The 22,681-nt window shown below is 54.8% G+C and overlaps 1 protein-coding gene across 1 annotated transcript in view; it reads right to left on the bottom strand.

Moving 5' to 3' along the window:
* Positions 1-261: 261 nt before the first annotated feature.
* The window catches only part of SPHK1 (sphingosine kinase 1), a 28,160-nt gene continuing 5,740 nt past the window's right edge, over positions 262-22,681 (bottom strand). The window contains exons 2-5 of the mRNA XM_054047493.1: positions 8,362-8,511; positions 7,516-7,610; positions 6,518-6,633; positions 262-2,167 (exon numbers count right to left, since the gene is read on the bottom strand). Of these exons, the coding sequence (XP_053903468.1) occupies positions 1,360-2,167; positions 6,518-6,633; positions 7,516-7,610; positions 8,362-8,511 (1,169 nt within the window). The 3' untranslated portion in view covers positions 262-1,359. The remainder of the gene's footprint in view (positions 2,168-6,517; positions 6,634-7,515; positions 7,611-8,361; positions 8,512-22,681) is intronic.

Genomic DNA, 22,681 nt, shown 5'->3' with positions numbered 1-22,681 from the left:
TACTGTAACATTTCTGTTTTTAGCCTACTCTTCCAAAATGTTTCTAAAGAAACAGCCGTTGGACTAGAGTGGTGGTTTTCCCCTTTACAGTTAAAACATATTAACTCAATGGACCCTGCAAAGTTAATTTTTTTAATACCTTGGATTTGGATGACACCACCTCTCGGCCCACCATGAGTCATCCCAGCCCGTCCCTATGCCAGAGAATAAAGGGATTTTCTAGAGGCTGACTGGGATTTTGTGCAAATGCCAAGAGGCAGTGCATTTTGGAGCAATTCGCCCACAGCCCCTTGCTGGCAAAATCAGAAAGCAATAACCCCTGAGCTGCTGCTGCTCCAAGAAACTTTATTGCTTATTACACCACAGCAATCCCAGGGAGGAAACAGTCCAACCTGGGAGTTCCAGGTGCTTAGGTTTGCAATGAAAGCAGAGTGCCCACCATGTAACAGCCAAGGCTGCCTGTTTTGGAAAAGCTAGATCTTTATTGTCTCATTTTAAGAATAAACTCTGTCTCCATGGAGCTTTTGGTAGAAATATTTTCTTTAAAAAAATATTGGTTCATTGTAATAAATGTTGGCCCTAGAAGTTTATAGTTTATGGTGGAGCCAGTTCTCATTTCCTCACTGGCTCCAGGGGCTTGGTGCCCACTGTATTTGCTGGTGCTGAAGCAGTGCTCGGTCTCCGTGGCACTCTGCTCCTGGGGGAAAGGGTAGCGCTCTTGTGCCTTTAGTGTATAGTTGAGCTGTGGGAAGGGAGCAGACTGGCTTTGTCCTTGTGGGGAACCTAGGAACAGAAATGCAGGGGAGGCCTGTACTGCGGAGAGCCTGGGTTGGCGAGTCATCTGCGGAGTCCCTTGCAAAGATAGGCTGATCTGGAAGCAGAGAAGAGAAGCAGCCCAGCACTTAGACTGGGGGTGGGGGGAGAAATATCCTTGCAGCTGCTAAGCTACCTGGAAAGGGCTGTACCTGTATTTGGGTACCATCACGTGCCACCCACTGCTCAGGAGGCACCTGTGTCCCATAGGAGCTTCCTGACACAGGGGGCAAGCCAGGCTGTGAGTATCCCTCCCGCACCCTCCAACTTATTAACCAAACCTCTTAGTGCTTGGCCCATAGTGCCTGCGATCAGGCAGGAAAAGGACTGCGGTGGGGGTGGGACTCGGGAGGCTGGGCAGAGCAAGGGGAACAAGAGACCACTGTGAACTATTCCAGAGGAGGAGAGAGGAGTGAGCTGGAGAAGACACGGAGTGGCAGGAGGTGTAAGCATTCTTTGCAGTGGTCCTTGCCTGTCCTCCCTCACTGCACCCCAGGGATGTACATGGTCAAAACCCTTTTTGAAGTGGTTTATTTGGCAGGTGGCTCAGGAGCCACTGATGATCCTGCAGAGTTGGTCGTGCACCTGGCCCTGCACTGGCTCACACGCCAGCGGCTCGCCGTCCACCGTCATGAGCCCGGTGGAAGCAAAGGGCTCCAGCCGGAAGGCCCTCACAGGGACGTAGTGAAGGTAGGGGCAGTTCAGGTCTAGGTGGGTCCCCTTCTCCATGGCTAGGAAGAGTTTGAGCAGCCCCAGCCGGGAGACCCCGGCTTTCAGGTAGAAGAGGTGCATGGAGCCATCGTGAAGCTTGGCCGTGGGGGCCATGGTGAAGTCAGCGCCCAAGTGCGACTGGTAGATGGCGAAAATGGAGATAAACTCCTCCTCAGGCACAACGGTCCAGTGCTTTGGGACTGGCTGGTCGAAGGGAACCAGGAGAGGGTCCTCTGGCCAGGACCCTTCGTGAGGGGGCCGTGGCACTCCCAGCGCAGGCTGAGGGAGGATGTGGAGGGGGCGACCGTTGCTGCATGGCACGTGGTGGCTATTCTGCTCTGAAGGGCTGTCGGGGGCTGAGGAGGACATCTCTACAGGCAGGTAGGAGAGGCGGCCCTTGTAGACCTTCAACCCGGCCAGCTGCTGGATGGTGCCCACGGTGAAGCGGGCGTTGCCCAGTTGGCGGTACTTCTCGCTGGCGATGTCCACGTCGGAGATGAAACCCCAGCCGAAGCTGAGGAAGGAGTAGAGGCGCTTGCCAGAGGCCGTGCTCAGGGAGACCAGGTCCATGGGGGCATACAGGCCTTTGCAGAGGAAATAGGTGCAATTGGTCAGCAGCTCCTCCTTGAAGGCCCGCGTGTTGCTGTAACAGAGACAAAAGCAGGCAGATCTGTTGAGCTGGGACCCTCACCTTGTCCGAGGCACGCTCCAGTGGTCGGAGCGGGGGAGGGACTCTCGGGGACACCCCCCCGGGGACTGACGCTGACTCGCTGTGCGACTCCAGGCAAATCCCTCCAGGGCGCCCCCTTTGGCTGAGGAAGACACTGCAATTGCAAAATGTCACTAAGTATCATTGGAACATGACTAGAGCCAGTGGGGGTTTCAAAGATCCCCACCTGCTTGGAATCAACGCGATCCTCTATCTACCACCAGAGGAAAAGTCTCCTAGAAACTCCACGGGATGGGTTTAAAACCCAGCTCCCCTGGCTTGTGCCCCTTTGCTCAGACTCAGCCAGTGCTTCCACCCATTCTTTTCCTGGCCAGCCAGCCAGAAGAACCCCTCTTGGGCTGACCAGCTCACAACGCTCCACAAACGGAAGCACCACGGACCCCCATTTTCTCCCCTTGGAGAAGCCATTCTCCGTAGGCTGCGCCCCGCTTTATTAGAGACTCCAGCAGCAGGGGGGGGCAGTTGGCCGGGCACAGGGTTTGCTTGGTGCCTTTGTTTGCAAGGCCCTGCAGCCCAGCCTGGCAGAGGCACGGCCCTAGATACCCAGATGCAAGAGGAGCGGACAGCAGCGCACCGCTGGTGTCAGACTGTCAGGAGCGATCTGCCAGCACAAGCGAGAGTGGCCCGAGCCAGGAAGGGAGCCAGGCTCCGAGGCATGGCAGACAAGAAGCCCCATGGGGCTCTGGCATGTGTAACCTCGGTCGTCGTTAACACTGTCCAGGGCACTGCTTTAGTCTGGCTCAGGGCACCGAAGGGCCTGTCCCCCAATGACACAGCAACTGGGAGTGCATCGTTGGCATGGATGGATTTGTAGTGGCAGCTGCCCTGCCTAGAACAGCAGAGCTCTGCCTACCGGCTCTCATTCGGGCCCTCACACCACGTCCAGGACATGCCCTGGCCGCTGGAGAACAAGGGCGCCTGGCTCAGGAGGCTGGGCTATTTGCACACGCCATGGGGGCTCTGCAAGGTCTCGTTTTAGGTATCCTTTGCTCCCCTCCACGCTGGCCCAAATCCACGTTGTTAGAGGCCCAGTGGCCGCTCTGATACCCCAGCGTGGCTCATCCAGGAACTAACTGCCTGCCAGGGGGCAGAGGGGGCTGCTTAGAAGGAAAGGGGGTTTGCAGCTCGTGGGAGCTGGAATCAGCTCAGAGCCAGTAGATGGAGCAAGTCACATCCGCCCTCATTTCTGCTGGGAACCCCCTTCCCTTAACTCCTGCTCCGCCGTCCCTGCTCCTGCTATGGGAGGCCGGGCAGAGGGCATGGAGCTCAGAGCAGCTTTGCACAGGAAGCCAGCCCAGGCAGCAGCAGAAAAAAGGCAGATGGGGGAGTGTCCCCCCTTCCCTTACTGGTAGGGGAGGGGGCAGGGTCTTACTTTGGGAATGCAAGTGGCTCCCTGTGGGGTCTTTTGGCCCTATCAGCTCCTGGCTCCCATTACCCTGCGGCTGACTGTTCTGTCTCCAGGCGCAGCAGCGGTAGCAGCTGAGGGGGCCTGTCAGAGGCTTTGTTCTTGGTGCTGATGTAGAAGGCAGGCAGGGCTCTGGGTGACCGGGAGAGGGGGACTGGTGAACGCCAGAGGGGTCAGGGGCTGAGCTCTTTGGAAGCTCAGGGTCTAAGCGTTACAAGGGCGGGTGCTGAGCACCTTGGCAAATCTGGCCTTTATGCCGGTGTCGAGCTCGGAGCTGGGCTCGCCGACGGCCGCCCATGAACGGAGCCCCAGGGGAGGGGTTTGCCGAAGGAAAGCGGCTGGCTAGGAAGTGGTTTACGTTGGAGTGAGAGCAAAGGGCCCTTTTCCATTTTTTGGAATTTTTGACCATTTTAAAAACCACTGTTGAAATGGTAACGGCCACACTTGCTTTGGGCTTTGTGTTCAAAGGGAGCTAGTGCTTGGCCCAACCCAACTTGTTATAAAACTTCTGCCCAGTTTTATCTCAGCCCCGGCACGGACTGTGTTTGTGGCAAGCTCCCCTCAGCTACTGCCGCCACAGACACAGCTTAGCGTTGTTCTTGAAGGAAGGCAGAACTTGGCCCAAACCACTATGGACTCTGGTGCAAGCCTAGCTCGGCCTGCTCCAGGCAGCAGCTTCCCACTGTCTCACCCAGTGATGCCAAGCACTTTGCATGGCACAGGCAAATATCCCCTCCAGTCTACTAGGGGAAACTGAGGCAGAGAATGGTAAAGTAACTTGCCCAGGATTCTGCACAGGGAACACAACTCCCCTGCCTCCCCGAGTGGGGGCTGGAAGGAAAGTCCAGATGGGGAAACAGAGAGCCAGGCCCAGGCCTAAGGAGGGTGGGTCCGTCACCACACTAGGCTGAGTCTCCTCTCTTGGGGACCCAGCTGCGCACTCAGCTAAAGCCAGTGCCAGGCTGGGAATTGCTCTGTGCAGGGGCGAGAGCCATCCCCTGACGTGAGGAGCGTCTGGTCTTCCTCAGCCCCTGCACCCCCTCTGACTGGAGGGAGCAGCCAGGGTGGGGGAGGGGACCCACGTGTACTCAGGAGCACTTATCTTCAGAGATCGGTGAGCTAGGGCCAGGCATTGGCTGGGAGCAGGCAGGTGGCTGAGCAGCCTGGCTGTGAAAGCGAAGCCGGCCGTTTACCCGTAGCGCTGTGCAGCGGGAGCTGGGATTAGTCTCGAAGGAGGAGGGCCGAGCCTTGTGCAGGGGCAAAGGTCAGAGCTGAGAACGGTAATTTCATCACGAGACGAGAAACGTGAGCCAAGGGCTGCCAGTTCAACTGCCTCTGCGTGCTCCTCCCCCTGCCCTTCTCTCTACCCAGCCATGCCAGGAGCCAGCGCTTCGCCACCCCATCGGGCCAGGGCAAGCCACCAGTGCCCCGGAGCTGTCAGAGCGGGCAGGTGAGGCTCAGGCACAGCTGGGTTTGGTCTCGGCCCTGGTGCTTCCCCAAAGGAGACATTCACGTGAGGAGCCGAGGCAGGGTCAGGGAAAAGAGGATCATAAAACAGGGCGGGGGAAAGGAAAAGGGTGAGTGGAAGCCATGAGAGCTGGGCTCTGCCCCCACCCTGCTGTGTGACCTTGGGCAACTCACTTCCTCTCTGGCCTCTGATCCCCCCCTTGCCATTTTTCTGTGCTGCCTAGATAGAGTGCAGACTCTCTGGGGCTTGTTGGACTCTCGCTGTGCACGTGGGTAGCACTGAGCCCAGCAAGAACAATAATCCCAAGCTCTCTTACCCCACTTTTCATCCGTAGCTCTCCGAAAGCTTTTCATTATCCTCATTTTACAGATGGGGAAAACTGAGGCACGGGGCCGTGCAATGACTCGCCCAAGGTCACCCAGCAGGTCAGTGGCAGAGCCAAGCATAGGGCCCAGGTCTGTTGAGTCCTGTGCTCCATCCATGTGGCCCCACTGCTTCAAAGGCCCCCTGCTCTGAATGGGGACCTCCCTCTAGCTGCTACTGAAATGCAAATAATCCTCCCATCAAAGCCACAAATTGGGGTCTGCTCCAAAAGGTCGCCAGCGCTGAAAGGGTGGGGGGGGGGTACTACCCCCAGCCGACTGTGGGATTAGGAGTAGCAGGGAGGTTGAAGCATGCAGCCATTCTTTGATGCTGTTAGCAGAGCAGGAAGGGCTGGGTGACTGCGCGGAAGGGAGTTTGGATGGTAACGTCTCTCCGCCCGGAGCAAGCCCTGTCTGTGCTCTCCTTGCACGTGGAGACAGACAAATAGCGATCACACCCTGTGGGGGAGCCCGCGGCTGCTGCGTGGCTCTAACCCGGCTTTTCTGTCCCCGCAGGCCCCAGGAATGCCCAGCTGGGCCACCTGCCTGCGAAGCTGGCAATTGCTGCAGGGGGCCTTAGCTTTGCACTTTGCTTTTCGCAGGGGCAGAGCTAAACTCCGCCCTCTCGCCCACCCACACAACCTCACTGGGCAGAATCCAGCCCTCACTAGCTGCCTTAGCCAGGCTCCAGCAGCCCGAGGCTGCTAGGAATGGTGCCAGCTACGTGGCAGATGGCACCAGAGGCTGGGGCCTGGGGGTAGCTCTTGCCAGTGGACAGTCCCTGTGGTTAGACAGGCTGCCCTTAGGGGAAGCCCTTTGCAGTCATTTCAACTAGTTTCCTGTCTGCTGAAGTCAGCTTCAATGGTGTAAGGAGGTTTACAAGGTCTCGGGCGAATGTGACTGCCCCTTGGTCAGCGGGCTTCCCTGCCAGGGGCCTGCTCCACCTCTCCACGGTGTGCCCCTTCCCGAGTAGCCAGCGGTGAGAACTCAGCGAGCAGGGCCTGGGCCGGCGGCTGAGAAGCCCTTACCCAGCGTAGTGGTTGATGGAAGCGGCCAGGGCGTTCCCAGAGCCCCCGGGCAGGGTGCAGAGAGGCTTCTTGATGGCGGCCTGCCAGTCCTGACGCTCCATCAGGCCGTTCACCACCTGCGGGGACAGAGCCACACAGCTGGCAGCTTCCCAGAGACAGCAGCCCCATCCTTGCCCTGGCCGCTCTGGGGGAACGGGAAGGGGAAGGGAATGGACCAGAGGGAGCCAGGGGGTCTTCACTCTGGGAGGGGCAACACAGCCCCCTGCTCCAGCTGCTCATGCCCACCCAGGCCAGGGCAGCCAGAGAAGGTTTTGGGTGCCACCTCCTCTCCTTTGGTGCCTCTGGCAGCTGCCCAACTTAGCTCCAGGGCACAAGCAGCAGAACCAGGAGCTATTTGTCCCTGGTGTCTTTTCTCCTTCTTCGCCATTGACAGTGGTGGGGAGGGCAGCGTGAGAGTGTGCCCCGGCCAGGTACAGTGACCATCCAGCCCATGTCCCGCTGCTGCTCCTCGTCCCGCCCTGCAGCGCCACCTGCTGTTCCAGCCATGTGCCCCACATGCACACAGCCTCCCCCCTACCCCCCTCCGGGCCTGCAGCTCCCTCTTCTTCCAGGCCTATCCTTCCCTGCCACTGCCCTTCAGTCCTGACCTACTTCCCCTCCCCATTCCAGGCCTGGAGCTCCCAGGGGAGACAGGGCCACCTGTGCTGTTTGGGCCTGAGGCTGCTGCCCAGAGACTCACCGCTCCCCCATCCCCCCCAGGATCTGAGCCGCCATCCATGCCCGGCTCTCTGTTCTCCACCTACGCTCCCACGTCGAACTCTGAGGAGGCACAGAGCCAAGCTCTGCACCCCCAGCCTCTGCCCGGTGACAGTGGCCGGAGACAGCCACACTCCCTTTGCCCAACTGCCACAGTGTAAAGGAAAGCCAGGCCCAAGGGACTGGCTCGTCTCCTAGTTGCCAGCATAACAGCTGCCCTTGCTTCCTGGCCGTCTCCTCACCTCATACAGCAAGCCATCCCCGGCCAGGACAGCCACAGCGTCCCACTGGGATAAATCTCCGGCCCGCACCAGCTCACGGGCGTGATTCGGCCTCTCTGGGGAGAGAAATACAGAGCTGCTGGTAGTGGGGGTAACCATGGGCTGCTGGGAATCGGCATGGTTTCCTCTCCTTGTACAACCCTTGGAGACAGGAGGGCCCAGCCTTCCCTGGAACGAGAGGCCTCAGCCACAGGATGTCACTTGGGCTTCCCAACCCAGGCTCCTGGAATCGGAGCCAGCTGGCAAGAGCCTAGCCTGGCCTGGGAGCCAGGGAGAGACCCACCAAGCCAAGAGGAGGAGTTCTCATGGCCAAGGGCACACAAACCATTGCTCCTAAGCTGTGGAACCCTGTAGGCCCCCAGGAAGGCTTCATGGGTGCATGGGAGAATGACACTCCTAGCATCTCCCCGTGCCTAGCTCTCCTCCCTCTGCTGACACCCTTGGGTTCTCCTTGCTGCTAGGTGGGGTTGCAACACCAGAGGGGAGGGTTCCCCCTTCTCCTGCTTCTTGCCACCTTCTGTTCATTTGAATACTGTGCATCCATTGGTCAAATTTAAATGAGTTGCACTGTATCTCCATATTACAAGGCAGGACTGGTTGAGACACTCCCAGCTGGAGAGTTCCTGATGTTACCTGGCAGGGAAGTGGGCAGCGAGGTAGAAATGAAGGGCCATCAGCTCCTATCCCAGGCTACACAGCCAGCCATGCAGGGAGATGCCCTCCCCTCAGCCTGGCAGCGAGGGGCCCCTAGGAGGCAGCCTGGGCAAGGCAGAACCCACCGGGTGGCTGCAGCGGGAGCAGACTTACCGGTCACAAAGAGGGTGAAGGTTACGTCGGCCTCGGCCAGCATTGGCTGCACTAGGGAGCGGAACAGCTGCAGCGCGTGCCCCGTTCCACTCTGGGGGTTCAGCAGCACCAGGACATGGCAGGGCCGCGGCAAGAGTCCCCACGTCACCCCTGGACAGAGACAAGAGAGGAGAGATTCATCAACGCTGGCGGTGCCTCTCCTGAGCTTGCCGCGTTGGCCGAACCCGGCACAGCTCCCCTGGCCAGGCTGGGAATGGGTCGGATGGGACCTGAGGCGGCTTCCTCAGCCCAAGTTGTCAGGAACCCGACACAACTGTCCCCAGCCTGGGGGAGAGCCCTGTGCCTTAGCGGCTCACTAGTACTGCAGCTGAAGGCAGCTCAGACCTGACACCCACTTCCACAGACCCTCAGGGCTGGGTCGGCAGCTCTGGAGACGGACGTCCTTCTCCACAGCACGGCTGGCCCCAGTCCCACATCAGCCAGCCTGGGGGGTAGTCAGCCCCCATGCACCATGCAGTCCTGAGCCAGCCAGTCAGTGCCAGGTGTTTCAAATCTAGTCAAACTAAATGAGGAGGGAGGCACTTGTGTTACTGCTGGGAGAGTTTGCTGGCTGGGCTCTGCTTTGGGGCGTTATTTGTTTTCTGCTGGCTGGTTTCCTTCTCCTCTTATCCCTTGTAGGATGCTGAGGCAGATAGAGTCTGTCTAGGCCCATTCCCGGAGGGAAGAGATCCCTCCACAGAGTCCAGCTGGCTCCCCATCCCTAGGCTTATGCAGTGGAACACGTACAGCTCATCCCCCGGGTAAGAACTGCTGGGCCACGGGCAGGTGAATAGCGATCAGGGATTCACCATCGGGGTGGATTGAGGGTAATGGTTGTGGGGCAGGTGGGTGGAGAGCTGGGACTAATTGAGGTGTGTATGTTACTGTGAATGTCCCATACCTCGCAAGAGCTTGGGAAAGGTAGCCACCTCCTTGCAGCACTAGCGCCAGCCAGTGGCATGGTCAGAACATTGATGGCTTGCTGCGGGGGGGGGGGGGGGGTGTGTGTTTAGGTGCCATGTGATGGGAACCCTCGCTAACCTTTCTGTGCTGCGTGGGGTCTGCCGGAGGGGAGGAGCCACGCGTCAGACACTGTGAAACTGCTGGTAAAAGTTTAAAGAAAACCAGTCTGAATGAAACTGGATTTGGGATGGCATTCCTGTGCCTTTGCTAAGCTGGGGGAGGGGTGCAGGGCATGGCAGGCACCAGTCAAGTATCACTGGAGCTGCTCTCGGGCCTGCGAGGAATTGGTTTGATGGATGGTGCTCTGAGCAGTCAGTGACTGGTGAGCAGCATGGCTGTGGGATAGTGCTAGGAGCACTGGTTGAACTGGTGCAGCCACAATGCCAGCATTGCTCCTCTGAGCAGGGGTGCAGGCTGGTGGGGTTAGGAGAGCGGCTGGGGACTAGTGCGTTTGCACCAGCAGGTGGCATGTCTGAACTATTAAAAGCTCTTGTGAGTGAGAGCATCTTACAAGTATGGCAGAGGCCCAAAGCAGTGGGCCAGACCGCACCTGCTCTAGTGTAGACAAGGCTCAGCAGCAGAGTTTCCATGGTCACCCAGGGCCAGGGAGAATAGGGTCCCTTGCTGCGTTTTTGGTTTCTTTAAATACAGTCATTTCATATGGAAGCAAAAGGGTGGCCTGGAAGACAGCCTTCCCACATAGATTCCTGGGCGCCCCCCCTCCCCTTGCGCCAGCAACTCTGCCTTCCCCATTTCAAAACCACAGCTCGTTGCCTTTGGTTGGAGCTACAGCGTGAGGGTGTTCACGGCTATTTTATCAGTGGTAGGACTGAGCGGCACAGTCCTCTCCCTCAACCTACAGCGATGCTAGGCAGGGGGAAGTACTGTGCAATGCTGGCTGAGCCATCTCTGCGGTGGCACGGGCATTTTAGGGTTGTCTTTGATCCCTGCAGTTCCCCCCCTTCCACATGAGCAGCACGCGTTGCCGTGCCCAGAGAATAAAGCGCTCCTAAAACCCTGGAGCTGCTGAATGCAGCCTTCCTGCTGTGCGCACACTCGCTCGCTCTCACATTTTTCTGTGCATCCTGCAAGAGACACGATTGGACACTAGACCAATGTTCACAACCCCGAGTGTTCCCTCTGGCTCAGGGGACAGGTCGCAAATCAAAAGTTGCAGCCAGGCCCGCACTAGACTCGCACGTTCTTCTTCCCTCCCCTCGGCCTGTGACCGGGAGCAGCTCCCACCTGCTGCACACTTGGGAAGTGGAAGAGGAAGGAAGGCGGGAGAGAGAGAAGGCTTTTGTTTGTGCAAAGCTTGCTGGGGGCTGGGCTGGAGGCCGCTCTGGGCCTAGTGAGACTGAAATCCTTGCAGAAAACACAGAGCTCATTAGCCATAGGGAAGAGAGCGGCGACGAAAGCTGCCATTTGGATTCATCCCCAGCAATTTCCCAGTCTCGTCCCCACTGAAATAGGTCCGGAGAGAGAGGGACCCATGGCAGATGCTTATCGTTCACCTTGTAGTTATTAGTCTCTTGGTTCTCACTTCGGTTCCATGAGATAAGGCCTCATCTACACTGTAATTACACCTGAGTGAGGAGATGCCATTGTCACCTGTCCTGCTCATCACACTGTTCCAGCATTGAGCCGGACCTTAAACGTGGCCACTAACTAAGCTCAGGGAATAGGATTGACGTGGCTTTAACGGGGGTCTCTAAGCGTGTTACTGTCTCATAAGGCCCACACTTCAGGTGCTGTCCTCATTACAGATTGCAACAGCGTTGTAAGCAGGTCTTGTCACTGTGGTCTGGAGGGCTCAGAAAGCCCTCGCTAAAGAAAATGACGCTTGAAATGTGGCTGTGAAATCTGGGCAAGAAAAAGGTGTTAACGTGGCAGGGTCGTGACGAGGTGGACAGGAAAAGAAACTCAGGTGGTACAGAAGGGCAGAGTGATATTACAGGCGTAACACCGAGCAATTAGGGCTGTTCAGCTGCAGATCGTAAAGTGCTTTACAAAGGAGTTAAGTATCATCATCCACACTGCACACATGGGAAACTGAGGCACAGGGAAGCCAAGTGACTTATCGACGGTCACCCAGCAGGCCATGGCAGAGCTGGGACTAGAACCCAGGTCTTTTGACTCCCAGGCCAATGCTGCAGCTGCTCGGCCTCTGGTACTTGTGTGGCACGGTCATAACTATAAAGGGAAGGGTAACAGCCCTCCTGTGTACAAGACTATAAAATCCCTCCTGGCCAGAGACTCCAAAATCCTTTTACCTGTAAAGGGTTAAGAAGCTCAGGTAACCTGGCTGACACCTGACCCAAAGGACCAAGAAGGGGACAAGATACTTTCAAATCTTGGTGCGGGGAAGGCTTTTGTTTGTGCTCTTTGTTTTGGGGGTTGTTCGCTCTTGGGATTGAGAGGGACCAGACATCAATTCAGGTTCTCCAAATCTTTCTGAACAAGTCTCTCATATTTCAAACTTGTAAGTAAACAGCCAGGCAGGGCGTGTTAGTTTTTATCTTTGTTTTCTCAACTTGTAAATGTACCTTTTTGCTAGAGTGTTTATCTCTGTTTGCTGTAACTTTGAACCTAAGGCTAGAGGGGATTCCTCTGGGCTCTTTAAGTTTGATTACCCTGTAAAGTTATTTTCCATCCTGATTTTACAGAGATGATTTTTACCTTTTTCTTTAATTAAAAGCCTTCTTTTTAAGAACCCGATTGATTTTTCCTTGTTTTTAGATCCAAGGGGGTTGGATCTTGATCCACCAGGGGAATGGTGAAGAGTCTCTCAAGGCTACCCAGGGAAGGGAATTAGCACATTTGGGAGTGGTGGCAGCAGACCAGATCTAAGCTGGTAGTTAAGCTTAGAAGTTTTCATGCAGGCCCCCACATTTGTACCCTAAAGTTCAGAGTGGGGAAGCAGTCTTGACAGGCACCTACTGGGGGTACCCAAAGTGGGGGGAGAAGTATTGCTCTCACTTTGGTAGAGGGGGAAACAAGCCAAGAGGGCGAGCGGCTGGTTTTCAGCAGTGATGAACAACTCCAGGTGACTTCACTGGGAATGGAGAGGGTTCAATACACCCACACCTTGACTATGGTGTGCAGTTCTGGTCACCCCATCTCCAAAAAGGTATCTTAGAATTGGACAAGGTACAGAGAAGGGCCACAAATGACTAGGGGTCTGGAACAGCTCCCAGATGAGGAGCAATTAAAGACTGGGACTTTTCAGTTCGGAAAAGAGAAGATTCAGGAGGGATATGATTGAGGTCTATAAAATTATGACTGGTGTGGAGAAAGTAAATAAGGAAGTGTTATGTGAAGGGGTAAATAGCACAAGTACTAGGGAGTCACCCAATGAAATTAATAGGCAGCAGGTTTAAAACAAACACGAGGAAGTATTTCTTCATACAGTGCACAGTCAACCTATGGAACTCCTTGCCAAAGGACGTTGTGGAGGCCAAAACTAGAATGGGGTTCAAAAAAGAACTAGACAAGTTCATGGAGGATAGGTCCATCAATGGCTATCGGCCAGGATGGGCAGGGCCGCAATTCCATGCTCTGGGTGTCTGATTGCCAGAAGCTGGAAGTGGATGAGAGGAGATGGTTCACTTGATTGCTCTGTTCTATTTGTTCTCTCCAAACATCTGGCACTGGTCACTGCTGAAAGACCAGATACTGGGCTGGCTGGACCGTTGGTCTGACCCATTATGGCCGTTCTTATGTCCAGTACCTCTGCAAATCAGAGCCTCAGTGACCTTGCTGTAGATCACACAGTAAATCAGTGGCAAACCATGTCCTGCCTTTCATTTCCTGCTCTTCCCACCAGTCCTTGTTGCTGTGCGGGTCTGGGCTGAGTGTTGTATGGTGTGGAGGCTGGATGGGCAGCCTGCAGGCTCCAGTTCAAGCCCTGCAGAACAGATCTATTGTTAACTTACGCAACAGCCTCTCGTTTCTCCCCCCACACACACATGACTCCATCACTGCTGCCTTGTGCCATCTCTGGCTGCAGGCTCAGGCCTTCGTAGAGGGCCATAAAGTCCAGCGGAGACTTGAGTGATTCAAGCCACAGGCTAGGTCAAGTGCTGGGAGAACCTAGCCGTAGTCAATAGAGCAGCTTCATAGAGCAGTGCACGCTGGAGGAGGGGAAGGTGGTTCGACGTATGAGAATGGCGAGTGCTGATCAGCCAGGCTGAAGCACAGCTGGGGCTGGCCGCCCTGGATAGGCCAGCTGGGGATATAGTGTGCTTTAAGCCAACAGGGTGAACAAAGCTGGAACGTTGTTTTTAACCTAGCCACGCTAGCTAGCCCAAGCTATGCCCCAGCCCAGTGCCGCCACCACCACACTAAGTCCTGTGGCTGGCGGGCTAAGCTGTTCATTACACAGAAGTTATCCTCTTCCTCCTCCAGGCAGGCACTACCCTCCTCTCTGTGCCGCATTCTCCCCTCCAGCACAGGAATAACTCCCATGGACCCACTGAATCCTGCAGGAGGGGCTAAGCGGGTCCCTGGGGGTCCCGCTCTAAGATCTAGTTTACAAAGCTGTGAATGCATTTATCTCTGGGCAGCCAGGGGAGGGGGAGGAGGTCAGGGAAGCTGCTGGTGACGGTGCAGCGCAGCTAAACTTGGGAGCCAACAAATTCTAGACTGTTTAGGGTGATAAAGTGAAAAGCAGCATAAACTGGGGGCATGTCTTGTCCCCTTTCTCTCCCTTCCCCCTCCTGAGAAGGTGCTCAGGAGCCTGTGATGGGATCTGTGAAATCTCCTCTACCCCAAGGGGAGAAATTCAAAGGAAAGAGAGCAACAAGGTAACACCTTCCATAAGCGCCTGACATTTGCATTTAACCCAGATGAACAAGATGCTTGCTGTAAATACCAGTGAATAATTAAACAAATGAAACCAAGCTGAGCTTGGAGATGTGCAGAAACTTCCTGGCTGTCTCTGCCAACAGGTCACATTTCAGAGTGAATTCACTGGAGCTGCGATGGCTCTCCTATTGAGTTTGCTTTCCTTGAACATGGTTAGGGTATGGATGGGGCCCATCTACCCTACAGGCCTGAACTATCTTCGAACCATGTCCCAAGTGAGGGGTAGGGAAACCGGCCATATTGGCCCTGCGTCTCTGAACATGGTAGAAGTGGCAGTGTGGATCTATATAGCTAGGTGCTTATATCCCCATTTTACAGATGGGGAGATGAGACAGAAGTGTTCAGAGCTCCTGGGGATTTAGACACTCCACTTTCTGAAGTTAATAGGAATAGTGTGTCTAAATCCCTTGAGTGGCTTTGGAAAGTCTCAGCCCAACTGACTTGCTCCAGGGCACACCAGGAGTCTGTGGCAAAGCTGTGGGCTGAATCCAGATCTTCTGAGTCTCAGGTCGGTGCCTTAACTACTAAGCCCGCCTTTCCCCTCCTAGAAAGCCATTCTCCACAGCAAGCGCTGTAGGATAGTGACACGTGGCTCATAGTTCTCTGACTCAAGCTCAGACCCCACCACCGAGAGAGAGAGAGAGAGAGAGAGAGAGAGAAGACTGATATTGCCAGAAATATTTGCTTGGTCATGTTCTGTGAAAGCTAGTCACCAAGGAAGCAGCCCACGTTTGCACAGCTGGGAAACTCAGGCATGGTGCTGTACAAACAAATCCGCCAACCTTATGGACCGGTCTACGCTCCAGACTCAGTGTCAGTCAGGGAAGAGTGTGTTTAAAGCAGGTCTGGGCAGCCCTGGCATTCCAGGTTTTGGGGTGGGGTGGGAAGGGGAAGACGGACACTAGACCGAGTTACAGCCGTGTTCGTCTGTATCCGCAAAAAGAACAGGAGTACTTGTGGCACCTTAGAGACTAACAAAAGCTTATGCTCAAATACGTGTTAGTCTCTAAGGTGCCACAAGTACTCCTGTTCTTTTAGTCTGAGTTAAAAACCTCACCCTAACTGCAGCACAGTTTAAACACACACGCTGGCTTTCTACCGCAAGAGGGATCCACACAGCTTTAGGGGTAGAAGGCCTCTTCCCCCGCCCAGAGGAGGCTGGCGCTAGTCGATGCCATATCAATGGGGTGGGCGTCTAATACCGATTTACAATTTCTCTCTCGTCGCCTCACCCCTGCGCCCCTTTCTCACTGCATCTCCTTAGCGAGACACAACCGCAACCGCGTTCCGGTTGGGGATGAACTCGCGCATGTGGCTTGACAGACACTGACGCTCCCAGGCGTGGGATTCCCGTACAGTGCACCCTCGTGATCTCCAGGGGGACATCAGCTCTGGTCCAAAACACTTGCAGCACATAATTGAAACCCCTCTGTGGCAGCAGGCCCACCGGTCAGGCCAGAGCTGGGGCGGTCTGCCCACCCGGCTGTGTCCGAGGTGCCTTTCGTTTCTATGCCGTGGGTGAAATCCTGGCCCCACTGAAGCCTTAGGGAGTTTTGTCGTGCGTCTCACTAGGGCTAGGATTTGACTCTGGGGCCTTCTCTACAGCGTGGCCTTGTTCACACAGGAGAGTTTTGCTGGCGTAGCTACACCAGCAAAACCCTCTAGTGTGGATGTGGCTCTATTGGTATTAGAGTGCTTATACCAATCCAGCTTGTGCCGGCTCAGGGCACTGGCATAAGCATTGCCGGTATAAGTTATACTGGTATAACTGCATCCACACAAGGCTTTTACCAGCATGGCTCCATCAGTAAAGCTTTTTCAGTGTGGCCCAGGTTTGAGACTAATGTACAATGTACAGACTTCTACCGGCCCAGCTGTGCGGGTCTGGGGCATGTGGGGGGTGATCCCTGACCCACAGAGTGGGGCTAGCAGAAGCCCCTTGGTTAGATGCAGTTATACTGGCAAATTGCTGCCGGTACAGCTTGTTTTGCTCATGGCGGTGGCTTTACTAGATGGATATAAAACGCAGCGTTGTCAGCATAGCGGTGTCCACATAGGGGCTCTTTGCTGGGAGAGCACACCCGTGTTCCTGTACCGGTGCAGCGCTCCTGGTGTCGTCATGGGCTTACAGGCAAAGATTAAGCTTTCTGGGATAGGCAACAGGCCCCCCCGTGCAGCTGTACAGGGCACAACGGGGGCATCAAGCTCAGTTAGAGTCTCTCGCCACTACAATCAAAGGCTGAATGTCTGAGTGCGTTCCTCAGTGCCTGGGGGCCGTGTGTGACAGCACGTGTTCGGCTATTCACGCCTGGGGCTGGGGCTGCGAGTACCCTGTGCAGACAAAGGCAGAACCAGGAGGAGGAGGATAGAACCCGCCACTGTGCATGTGCCAGTCCTCAGCTGTGCCGTGGGCGGGAGGAGGGACTCCCTCTTGATCAGCTGCCTCTGCATAGCCGGAGACTTGGTGACCCTTGTTACTGAGAGCGCTCTCCAAGGCTGGTTCATAAATAGCGGCCCCACCCTGCCTCCACCCCGCCCAGGCTTGTGCCAAGGGATTTCGGGAAGCAGCTGGTTGGCCCCGCCCTCTGGTGCTCATTATCAGTTCTGAACAGACACCCTTCTGCATAGAAGAGGTGCAGGGACCAACATGCTTTTCCCTTTGCTGGGGCCCCTCATCAGCCTCCGCAGAGCAGAAGAGAACCCCAATCAGAGTGGGAAGAGGACTCTATTGCAGCTAGTCGAATACACTAATCTATGATCCCGGCTTGTTCTCCCCTGAATTTGATTTTGCTTTTTCCTCAGAGGGGTTTTGCTTTGCCTCTCTTGAAAATGAGGTTCCATTAGCACTGGTCCAACACTGCCAAAACTCATGATATTTGGGGTCTTTATAAAGCCCTGGCTCCTGGAGTCAGGTGATTGAGAATCTCAAATTTCATTGACAGAGTGAGAGTTTAGCTCCCGTGGCTGTGGAGAAATGCCAAGAAATGTGACGCGATGACACCGTAAAGGCTCAGAAACCAGAAGGCCAAGAAAAAGAGCCCAAATACTTAGAATCATAGAAGATTAGGGTTGGAAGAGACCTCAGGAGGTCATCTAGTCCAACCCCCTGCTCAAAGCAGGACCAACCCCAACTAAATCATCCCAGCCAGGGCTTTGTCAAGCCAGACCTTACTTATCATGGTTTTAAAAAAAAATCTCATGCTTTTTAAGACAATCTCATAATTTTTGGGGGGGCCTGACTCATGCTCCTTGAACACGTGGGCTTGGCAATGCTGCTGCTTCAATTCAGGCATTCGGCTCCATTAGTCCAGCCCTCCCCCCAGCACGGGGTGCCCACCTGTGCTGAATCGTGGGTGGCATGGGGACGTGCCTAGGAGGAGACCCCATAGGTTTTGAAGAAGTGATCCTGTTCACAATTGGCTCTTAGGAGTCCAGAAGGGAAAGCTGGGCAATGGGGGTAAAAAGGAGGTGGCCACGGTCCTAGGCAGCCTACGTTCTGACCTTGCTGTGGTTGTACTTATGGAACTTGCTTTCACCCCGACCGCGGCGTCCCGAGCCTCTTAGCACTTGCCAGCAAAGCCCCCATGCTGGCAGAGGAACGGCCAAGGTGGGAGGTGGCCAGGATCCCTCTGCTGAGCCCTTCCAGGCCATGAGAGAAGAATGTGGCCATGACAAGCAGCTAGAAGGTACTTCCAGAGTCACTGGCATGGGGGTCTGGCTATTGATGGGCCTTGCCAGTCCAGCAGTAGCAGACCATGGAGGGACATTACAGGTGTATCGGATTGTGGAGGCCTCTGTGTCTCCCTCCCCTCCATCGCTCAAAAGGCGGGGTGGTGAAAGATGCCAGGATTTGATGTGAAGATACTACCCCAGCAGGACCCTTCGGCACACCAAGATCTAAGAGATGCTCACAGGAAACAAGATTTCAACAGCCTCCCTTTCTCTTGAGTAACTCTGGGACAAAGGGCACATCTGACGTCCCAGCAGGAGAGAGACATACATCTGGCAGCCTGGTTCCTCTTTCGGGGATCAGATTAGAAGAACAGCCGGCAAGCTGAGTGTGCATCAGCAGACACCGGCTGAGTCAGGGGAGGTATGTCTGCCCTTTCAGAGAGCTGGCTGATTTTCCTTCACCCCCTTCCATCACAACCGTCACACTGAGAAACCGCTGGGTGCAAAGTTCAGTCCGATTCCCTTTCTCTGAAAGAAACTGGCTTCTCTGTGTAAGAAAGAAATGAACTGCTAGGCTCACCAGCGGGCAGCAATGCCCCTATTGAGATCCTCACGTGGCCCCATCTCCGCAGTAGGAGAGCGCCAGTGATCTAGTATTTAAAGTATCTACCACAAAAATAGCTCCACAACAGAGTGTGAAACTCTGCAGGGTGGGGAATGAGAATCAAAGCAACAATAAGGCACATCAATATCACAGCGATGGCCCCGGTGAGGCTCCTGGATTAGATGGGAATTGGGAAGAGAGCATAGATTGTTTCACTTCTCCATTGCTGATTCCAATCCATCCCCAACCAACACTGAATGTTGTTACCATTTCAAAGAGTAATGAACCTTGTTACTACGGGTGTGAATAGAGCAGCTGGTCTCCGCTCCGATCCCCGGCATGCATCACATTAGAAATCACTATCACCAACTGGCAAGTTTGAGCAAGGACGGACTAGATCCCAGAGACGGAGCTACCATCTACTCTTTGAGGTGGCCTCCCCAGGCTAAGCAGGAGGCAAGCTTGCCCTGTTCATGCCTCTGCTGTCTCTATGCTGCGGAGGGTGTTGGTCTCCACTCCAGCATCCTTCATTAGTGCAAAGTTCATGTTCTTTTTAAAGGAGGGGAAGACACACCATGGCCACATTTAATAGAGACCTACTGTTAAAGCAACCGTGTAAGCACCCCTGAGCAGGCGGTCTCCATGGCCTGCTCAGTCCTTGGTCGCTCAGCGGAGACCGACTGATGTGGGGTTGGTTCTGTGATGTGGATGCTTGTCCACTAGGAGCTGATGGTGACCCATCAACTCATTTCACACAGGTCAAAGAGCAGCCCTGCTGGGGATGACTCAGATCACACGTTAAGGCCATGTCTACACTACAGGGACTAGTGGAATAGGTACGGCACTGTAGCTCTGCCAGCATCGCTCCATTGTGTAGCTGCAGCCTACAGCAGTGGAAACGTTCTTCCATAGCTGTAGGAACACCACCTCCCCAAGCGACAGTAACTAGGTCAACAGAAGCATTCTTCCACTGAGCTTGCCGCATCCAGACAGGGGATGGGGTCCGCATAGCTATGGCACTCTGGGTGTGGATTTTTCACATCCCTGAGTGCTCTAACTAGGTCAACCTAAGTTTTACGGGTAGACCAGGCCCAAGCCAGTAACCTAGAGGTGACTGTCCCCATATCCTGTTACCAAGTCCCTGAGCCGCCCAGCCCCAGTTAAACTCCAGACACTTTCATAAGGAACAGCCTGCGCAGGAAGTGCCATCAGCCAGGAGCTCGCTCCAGATGACGGAACGATTCTCGGGGGCTTGTGAAACGTTTTTCTCTCTTGGGGGTTTTTGGCCTCCGGCAGCTCCCGTGCCACAAGCCAGCAAGTCTCATCTGACTGCGCGACGTGCTGGGGGAGGCTGTGCTAGAGAATAAGATCAAAGACTTTCTGCTTCCCCCACCGTCCTCCAGAGGCAGAGGGCAAATCACTCAGACGGGGCTCCGGCTGCCATGCTCTTCCTTCCCGTAGTCTCCCACCGGAAGCTGAGTGCTGGACGCAATGCAACACTAAACAGGACCCTGCGCCTACCTGCGGGCCAGTGGCCTTTCTAGGAGTTTGTTCTAAACAGCTGGGAAACAAAGTGCTAATTATAATCAAAACTTAATTAGCATCTGAGCGCTTCATGGGATTCTTGGAATGAATACGCAGCCAGGCACAGCAGGGGCTGATTAAATCAGGACGCGTGGAACTTTAGGGCCCAGGCCCTGTAGTCCGAGTGGGCCTGGAGGCACCAATGAAGCAGAGCCCAGGTAGCAGCTGGGGGAGGCCATCTTCGCCCTCCTAGCAGAGAGCCCACGGGATTAGGAGGAGGAGGAAGGAAGGAATGGATGCTGGGCACTGGGAGGAAGGGATGATTGGACGGCGGGAGAGGAAGACTTTGGTGTCATTGTACTTAAGATGGGAAAGGGTGGATGCAGCAGGTCCTTTCACCTGACTCCACTCCCCCAGCGAAATAAGAACCAAGCAGGCAGGTGAGTGGTGTTCGGAAGCTTTCTCCAGCCTGAAGGAGAATGCGTCCATCAGCGTAGCTACCATCGCTCGGGCAGGGGGTCCTACAGTGCCGAGAGGAAAAAAAAAAACCTCCCTTCTCTGGAGGCTGCATCTATGCTATGGGCTTGTGCCAGCTTAGCCACATCGACCGAGCTGCGCTGCTGTAGTCTCCATAGTGTAGACGTGCCCCGAGGCCGTGAGTACACTAAGCTCTCTCTGAAAGTATCCTCTTGCCCCCGGAGCAGTCACGTAGACCAGCCCCTGGTGCTTTCATCACCCCCTCCTCTAGCCCCGCTCAGACTGTTCCTCCCAGCACCCTGGGCTGGACTCTCCTTCCAGGTTCTCCTGATCCCTGGAACTTTCTGGCAAGTGAGAGAGTGTAGCCTCCCCCAGCAGGCAGGTATGAGTCAGCTGGGGGTTGCACTGCTGCTCCCCCCAGCTGAACAGGGTCACATGGCACAGTGGTTATAATGCTGGCAGGTAGTCTGGTACTACTTTGTATTAGAAGCGCTCTTAGGACCACATTATGCTAGGCGCTGCATAAACACAGAACAAAAAGACGGGCCCTGCCCAAAGTCCTTACAGTCTACTGCCAGTGGCAGCTGGAGCAATGCCAGGGCAAAGGGGGGGAAGACTTTCTGGGGCCCTGACTCAGCAAGGGATTTCAGCACACATCTAAGCACGTGAGTCATCCCCAAAGCCACATGCTTAAATGCCTCGCTGAGTCAGCTGTCGATCCTGGCCAGCGTTTTCAGGCATAACTAGTGATTTGGGAGGGCTTCGTTTCCTGGGTGCCCAACTGAAGATGTTTTAAGGGGGGATTGGCTTTCAGAGCAGGCAGGTGAGCACTTGGCATTGTCTGAAAATCTGGCCCTATTTCAGGTGTCCAATTGGGCACCCAAAGTCACTGGCCACTTTTCGAAACCTTGGCACCTGTATTTAAGAAACGTGTTAAAACGCAGCTCAGGCACCGATCTAGCAGGGGGCAGACTGGGCAAAATTCTGACGGAAGGGGATTCAGAGGGAGCCGTGGCTGATGAACTGAGCTTGGGTGCGGCTTTGAGCCCAGCTCCCTTGCGTATGTAGACAGGGCTGCGGTGGGAATGTGCTAGAATAGGGAGCGCCGCCGAGTGGTTTCAGATGCTGGCCTTAGGCCAGCGGGTCTCAATGCGAACACCTCCAGGTTGTCAGGGTGGAGTTTGCTCCAGTGCAGGGTGATGGCACTCCCGGGGAACATGCAATGTCATTATCGAAAGCTGTTTTGTCAGAGGACTTTTGTACTTAGAGATTTTTTTGAATGGCCTGTTTTCTTTAACAATAAAGTGCACCCTTGCCCCTTCTGCAGCCCCCAGTCCCGGGGGGGTGAGGGGGAGGGACAGGTCTGTGCCACGTCTGAAGAGGGCAATTAAAGGAATTATAAATGTTGGGGGAAATGCCAGTTTTGCTCTGTGAGGGTGAAGTTCACCCCTGTGCTGAGAGTGAAGTGCTGGCTTCCTGCATGGGCATGGGAGGTAACCTCCTCCTGAGAGACCCTCATGGGCTCCCCTGTCAGGAGGACAGCTGTCCAGTCATACCCCAATACTGATCAGTGCAAAAATTGCACACTGCTCGGGAGTTGTGTGCCACTATCCTTATCTCTCCCAGCTCTCCAAGGTGCAAACTTCCAGATATACATGTGTGCGTCTGTGAATGCAACATGTTGTAGCATGGGGCACCATCTGCCATTTGTAGATGGTTGTTCTCAAAGTGGCGAGGATTGCAACTCCTAGGGGCTCTTGGCAAATAATTTAAAAATCCATTGATTTCTTAGCCCTTTTCTACACATTTCCCTTCAGCATTTGACACAGAGCCCCTGCTCCTGCAATGATGTCCACGCAAGCCAAACAGTATCACACTGGTACACAGGAACCACAAACTGGCAGGATCATGTTACTTCTTAGTACAATGGGGCCTTCAGCCCTGTTTTGGGTTCCCTAGATGTTGCTGGAACAGAAATCATCAATACTAAGTGAAATCGGCCTATCTGGTTTCTTTGTCCAAGCCGGACAAAGATGCAAAGTAAATAAACAGCACAAATAGCAAGAGGTAAATTACCTTTTTGAAAACCTTGTCTCTAAGAATAAGGTGTTACAGAAGGAATTGTTTTTAAATGTGTTCTAATTTGAAAATGTCCTCTTAAAAATATTCACACTT

Source organism: Malaclemys terrapin, chromosome 13 (genome assembly GCF_027887155.1).
Source record: "Malaclemys terrapin pileata isolate rMalTer1 chromosome 13, rMalTer1.hap1, whole genome shotgun sequence".
NCBI lineage: Eukaryota > Metazoa > Chordata > Testudines > Emydidae > Malaclemys > Malaclemys terrapin.
The sequence above is the reverse complement of the archived record's forward strand: the minus strand, read 5'-3'. Positions and strand labels throughout refer to the sequence as shown.